Below are 6,391 nucleotides of genomic sequence, written 5' to 3'. Positions count from 1 at the left end.
ACTTCACTCTTCCCACCTCTGGGATTCCCAAGCAGAGGTAGCCGAATGTCTGGAATGACCATTACTAACGTGCCCCCTCCCTTCTGTCGTCAGCACATCTGGATCAGGGGAAGATGAAGTAAAACACGCAACTATATTTTTGTACAAAATAATTTAATATCATACATGCTTAAAGGCTCATTATGCAAATATTTCTTCCAAAAAGGTTTTTTTTTTTAAATGTCCGAGGGCACCTTGATGTGAATGGCTGCATTTGCCACTAATCAATGGGTGACTGGAAGATTGAAATAACGGGATCCTCATGATTGGTCACGACAAGGACGCTTCGGAACTTGTCAAACAGCGTCTTGAGATGTGAACGCCTCATGTTCTCATTGTACATGATCTCTTCCAGGTGGTGGTGTCCCCGGAAATAGTGAAGCAGCCTGAAACCAGCCAATAAAACAGTGGCATGTTAGAGGGGTGGCGAGCGAAACGTGCACAAGTGAACCCGGAGGTCGGGGTTTCGACAATGATTTGACGTGAAGGCTCTTATTTTTCTGTTCCAGATGTTTCACATTATGGATTGTTGATCGATAAACAATGACTCGGGGAGACGAGAGCATGTGAGAGCATCAATAATCACCCTTTCTTATAGTTTTTAACATTTTGTTCAGAGATGATTTTACCTGGCAAACATCCTCAGATCTTCGGGATTCTGGGCAGCAGGGACACTGAGAATAACCTGCCTCTCGTGCTCCGACAGACTGGCGAGCAGCGTCTCAGTGATCCTCTTGTTGAGCGGCGAGTCGCCGCCAGGCAGCAGCTCTGCGCTGGAATTGTCCATACTAGGGCTGGTGAGGGTCATGTCATCACTGCTGGCTGAACACAGGAAGCAGAGATGCTCTTCAACCTCTGAAAGCACTAAACGTCCAGGAGTAGAGCAGCCGAACGAGAACTTACTCGGGGAACCAAAGCTGAGAGCGCTGGGGGTGCTGAGACTGCGGCCTCCGACACGGAGCGGAGGGTCTTCATCTCTTGTGCTGGGCTCATCCTCGCTAGGCGGCACCATCAGGCAGACGTAGGTGTGCAGCTGGATCAGCAGGCGCCGCTGAAGCATCCACACCACCATCTGGATCAGCTGAGCCTGGGCAGCAGTACCAACAAGTGAAGGTCGTCCTTGTAACCACATTAAATATGATTTACTGTGTCGGTGTACAATCTTTAAAAGGTTATGATCTGGCTCTCATTAAAGATGGAGGCCAGAGATATTTGAGCTGATGCTGCATCATCATTTATAATTTATTGATAACATTCAAGTAGCTCTTCCAAAACTAAAATTAGACATGATATTTTAGGAATAAAACCAGACTAGATTTAAAATTAGACCATCTAAATTTAAAGCCATGTTCCACCTCGAATCTATACCCTGGTATTGTTAACTTTAGGGTTTTAAATAGTACGTGTTGGCAGCGCCCTCTCGTGGTTCAATACCATGTTTGCACCACAATAATGTCTGAGAGGAAGACACCAGACATAAAGCAATAACATAAAGCTGAATAACCATAAAATAAATCCTGTATTAGAAGATGGAATACTAATATGCTCTACATGCTAAAATGTGGACTCTTCAGAGCAGCAGCACAGAAAAACATTTAACAATCAGCAGGTGGAGACATCTTAATCAGTCCTACCTCCTGCGCAGGAGCCTCCAGAGGGTTTCTGAACTCAGCCAAAGAGACTGGCAGTGAGAACTTTGCTAACATGGAGGGAAGATCATGACCAGGAAACTGTTGCACAAACTGGTGAGCCAACGGTGAGTACCTGGTTAAAAAGAGAGACATACATTTAAAAGAATCCAGACCACTTAAAAAAAAACCTCAAGAATACTCAAAGTATATGATAAATAAAACAATAATGAACAATAAACCATATCTATAAATGAACTAACACAGGCAAATAATAAAAACACTCACAGGGAGATGTTGGCATGAGGTGACAACATGTAAACGTTGTTCTCACATAGTGGGTAGATGATGATTGCTTTGCCCCAGTAAACCAGGTGAGCAGCAATCTGAAAGATCTGGGTACCAAAATAATTGCAAATTATATAGGCTGTGTTAAAAATAGATTGTGCATTCCATAAAAACAACAGATTTTACTTTCCTAATGTAGTTTATGCAGATGCGCTTTTCTATTGCTCCCCACTAGATGGCAGTAAAACGACATATCCTCGTTTTACACGATTTAAAATGAAAATTGTTTCAACCCTCATTATAATCATTAATCTGGGTTATGCCCTGTGTCTAGGATTATACATATACACATATAGACTTATATTTTTATTATAATATTGTGTTTAAATATAGTCCTGCTGTGATGGAGTCGGTACTACGGTCGTGCACCTGAAGCAAGGCCAGGTCCGCATCCTGCGCAAGCTGCTGCAGGTTTTTCACAGCTGAGCAGGTTTTGATGAGTCGGACCATCGCCGGCGAGCAGTCCAGAGGGAGCTGACTCAACAGTGTCTTCTCACTCTCTAAGAGCAGCAGCGTGTGATAGGGTCTGAAACGTCACACAACCAGAATAAAGCCTCTGAATCCACAGAAATCATCTCAAGGCAGCACAAAGATGAAAACACACCTTATAGCTTTAAGGCTTTGCTCTAAGGCTTCTGGAGGGATGTAGCTGCCTCCGATCCTGTGGATCTTGTGTGGTAAACAGAAGCTCACCTCGAGCCAGTTGTTGATATGCAGCCGCACTACGCCAGTTGTACAGAGGCTGCAAAAACACACAATATTCTGTGTGAACACTGGAGAAACAAAAAAAGGAAGTGACATTTTAACATATATTTAACCACACACCTGTCATAAGCTTCCTTTAAATCTCTGGCCAGCTTACACTTTGGAAGTATTTGTCGAAAAGGGGACAGGGGGCTTCCGTCTGTGTAGGTCAGGAAATTAAACGTACTTTAACTAATCGCATTTATCGTATCAGAGAGCTCCACGCGCTGATGAGACCACCGTTAATTCGTGACGCACAGCCCGCTTGGATCTTACTCTCTGTTGTGATCTCCTCCTGGATGGCCAGCATCAGTTTGGCCTCTCTGGTCAGGTACTGGCAGCGCCGCTCCTCATGCTGCAGCGCTATCGCCAGGCGGCGCGACAGGTTGTACATGCAGCTGATGACAGACGGGTCGGCATTTGCCTGTTGATTCCAAAGGCGTGGACTTAGGCCTTCATTAAAAATGAACACACTGTAACGACTGTAACCAACACAACCCTGAGCTTGACTTCCCCCCTCATAATAAAAGGAAATAGCTGTGATGTGTGAAGGTAGAATGGAGAACTTGCTTTTTATAATAACAACACACGAATAAACCCAGTTTTTAAATATTTACAGAACCTGTTTCTGATTTCTATGCACAAAAATGCTGTTCAAAACATGAGTCAGCATTTCTTTCAATGATGCCGGCTGGCACGGTGACTCAGCACAGGCAGAACTGGGCTGGCTTTGAAGGGCGGCATGATGAAGCAAAATATCCTGGTCCCGCCTCCCTCTCAGATCATGTGAACTCTCAGATAGAGAATTTTATCAGACACACACACACACACACACCCCTCCTGCGCCGCACCCACAGCAGCGGAATTACACTTTTGAATGAAATGAAGTAAAAAATACAAAGACGACTTTCCGTACCCTCAGAGCAAACACCACATTAAACAGGATCATCGTAGGCATCTCTCTCTTTGGTGAAGGATCTGTCTTTGAAACCTGAACAGAAAGAACAATCAAAAGGATCCAGTAGGAGTTTAGGGAATTGTTTCATGTCACAACGTTGGAAACTAACATAACAACGGGTGTGAAGCCAGAACTCAAATTACGTCATTTCACCCACTTTAACATGTGATTTCAGTCATTTTCAGATAAAATCACAACTGCATAAACGTACACAAAGATTAATTTACAGTTTCATCAAAATGGGAAAGAAATGCAATTCTTTATTTATGTATTTATTAAGATTAAAGGCACTGAGGTAATGAGCAGTAACGACCTTACTGAATATGCTGGTTAAATAACACAGTTGTTATTCCTTTACTTTCTGATACAACTCTCTAACTGCTCAGTTTGAATCTCAACCTGGTTTCATGATCCCGACCTGAATGACTGGAGGATGCTGAAGGAGGGTCGGGTGACCGACAAAGCGAACGTTGTCTATCTTCAGCTCAAATTTCTTCCCACATATGTCAGATTTGGTGGCCAGGATGGTGGCGAGGATGATGTCGGAGAACCTTTTCAAAAGGGAAAGAAATGAGCACAGTGACAAATGTCACAAAGGTAAAAATAGAGGACAGAAAAGTGGGGAGAAGAATTGCGAGCGCGCAGTTTTGTCACATTCCCATCTCAACAAAGGTTGTGTTAATCAGTTGTAGCTGCCTGCAATGAAGTTCAACATTGACAGAATACAAGAAAAGCTTGTGTGGCTACAGGAGAGGAAAGGAGGAGAGGAGAAGGCTTCTTGGAGAAACAGTGACGTCACTGTAGGAATGAAGAATGTCTCATGCTGGTTTGACTCGGGTATATCATGCTGCAATTAAATCATAAAATCAGGATGAAAATTGCAGGTAAAAATCAAACATTTCATAGGCTTACCCAACAAAACAAGGCTGAAAGGGTGATGATGCTTTAGGGTAGTTTGCAGTTGGTTTGGTATTTGTTGTGTAATTTGAAGTTGACATGCTCCGCAATCAATGTGAATTAAGATTTGTCTTTCAGAAGAAGGAGCAAAACCCAGAATACACAAAGCAGTGATTCACTGGATCTGCTAATGACAGTTCAAGAGGATTGTACTGAGATTGGGGATGGAATTCCACAAAATAGGAAAGATTGGGGTTTCAACATAAGACAGGGGTGATCTATGCAAAGGAAAAGGTGGTTTAGAACGATCTGGTCTTACCCTGCTACCAACTGTTCATCGGTTATTGTTGGAGATTGTTCTCTGAAATGGGAATTGGGCCCATAAAAAGAAGAAACCAAAAAAAAAAAACAGCAAACAAAAAAGGAAATACACCATAGGGCTACAGGCAGAAAATGGTCACGAAAACAACCCAAACGTGCAAATCTGTGACATAAAAATGCAGGCGTACATGCTGATTTGAGCCTATTTTCACTGAACTCATTATTTTTATTATCTACAAGGCTGACTTTGAAAAAATCTACAAATTTGTTTCCAGTTTTTTATTTTTATTTGAATGCAGTCATTTAGACTCTAAGGCCTTTTGTTTTTGTATGTGGCCAATAAAAACCTCTTCTGATTGATTGATTGATTGATTGAGTACTTGATTGATCCCTTTAGGGGGTGTCCATCAGGGAAATTAGCAATGATGGTGTTTTCGTTGCATAAATGTGAACGCTCATGTGTGGATACAAACGGATGACAGCTATTTTGTGCTGTTTCAAAAAAAAAAAAAAAAAAAAAACCCCAAAACAATGTAAGCCAACTACCTTGAATCACCATCCTGATCTTCAACAACATCCCCGGTTGTGTTTAGTGCATATCGACTTCGCTGTTTGGCTTGAGGACAAAAATAAAATGTTTTAATTTTAGGCAAATGTCTATTACCTTTAGTCAGATCTATCTATCTGGATAGATGACAACAGACAGCGTTAAGAGACAACTGTGATCTTGTGTTTAAGATTGATGTCAAATGAAAGCGAATTTAAGCCCACCTGCAAGAGATGACGGACATTCAGTGGTTCTTTGGAAGGGGTATCTGAAAAGTAGCCTGTTTCCACGACTGCCAGAACTTACCAATATGACGCTAATTGGGCTGGTTTTATCTCCAGTCTTGTACATAGTATTTTGTGTATAAGTCTCGTACAAAGATTTGTGATCACCCGAAACCCCGGCTGAGGGATTGAGCGTCATATTAGCATAGCTAACAAGGCGACTGTTTTGTGTTACATCGAAAACCGTTCGGCTGAAACTAAGAAGACGGCAGCATGGGTTCCGCTATGTCACCGCAAACTGAACCCTTGATTACTGGCCTCATTCTAGCTATTATATCGAATGTAAAAGTAGAGAAAACCTTCAAAAAACGCAAATGTTTGTGCCCGGAAGAAATGAGGCAGGGATGCGACTAAATGGGTGGTGTTTTAGATACAAACAGGTCTGCTGTATTTTACTGGGACCTTAGAAAGATTTTTTCTTAACATTGAACAGTTTGTATGCCACATTTTAAAGATCAAGCCTTGTTTGATTAAATAGAGACAATTTTGTCAAACATGGGTTGTGAATTCACCTTCAGTGATATGTGCTGGGTTTTTTATTTTAAAAAAAACATGTTCTAATAACCGTTAATAATGTTTTAAGGGCTTAGTTACTTATATTAGTTATGTTATGTTATTATTTTCT

General features: G+C 41.8%; 1 protein-coding gene across 3 annotated transcripts; it reads right to left on the bottom strand.

Annotated features, from left to right (window-relative positions):
- Positions 1–136: 136 nt before the first annotated feature.
- nprl3 (NPR3-like, GATOR1 complex subunit) lies at positions 137–5,946 on the bottom strand. 3 transcript variants are annotated; one of them, XM_057015403.1, is made up of 14 exons: positions 5,707–5,946; positions 5,482–5,551; positions 4,934–4,975; positions 4,136–4,268; positions 3,676–3,750; positions 3,036–3,183; positions 2,878–2,919; positions 2,620–2,788; positions 2,385–2,541; positions 1,956–2,062; positions 1,674–1,803; positions 943–1,126; positions 669–861; positions 137–425 (listed from the first exon to the last, which is right to left on the bottom strand). In XM_057015403.1, exons 1-14 carry the CDS (start codon positions 5,903–5,905, stop codon positions 260–262), a joined length of 1,815 nt encoding a protein of 604 aa, XP_056871383.1. In that variant the 5' UTR covers positions 5,906–5,946; the 3' UTR covers positions 137–259. The 3 variants fall into 3 exon arrangements, with proteins under 3 accessions (XP_056871383.1, XP_056871382.1, XP_056871384.1); XM_057015402.1 differs by having other exon boundaries at positions 2,620–2,757; positions 2,841–2,919; positions 5,707–5,945; XM_057015404.1 differs by lacking the exon at positions 4,934–4,975 and having other exon boundaries at positions 2,620–2,757; positions 2,841–2,919; positions 5,707–5,944.
- Between the last annotated feature and the right edge of the window lie 445 nt (positions 5,947–6,391).

This window comes from Takifugu flavidus, chromosome 18 (genome assembly GCF_003711565.1).
Source record: "Takifugu flavidus isolate HTHZ2018 chromosome 18, ASM371156v2, whole genome shotgun sequence".
Lineage (NCBI taxonomy): Eukaryota > Metazoa > Chordata > Actinopteri > Tetraodontiformes > Tetraodontidae > Takifugu > Takifugu flavidus.
The sequence above is the reverse complement of the archived record's forward strand: the minus strand, read 5'-3'. Positions and strand labels throughout refer to the sequence as shown.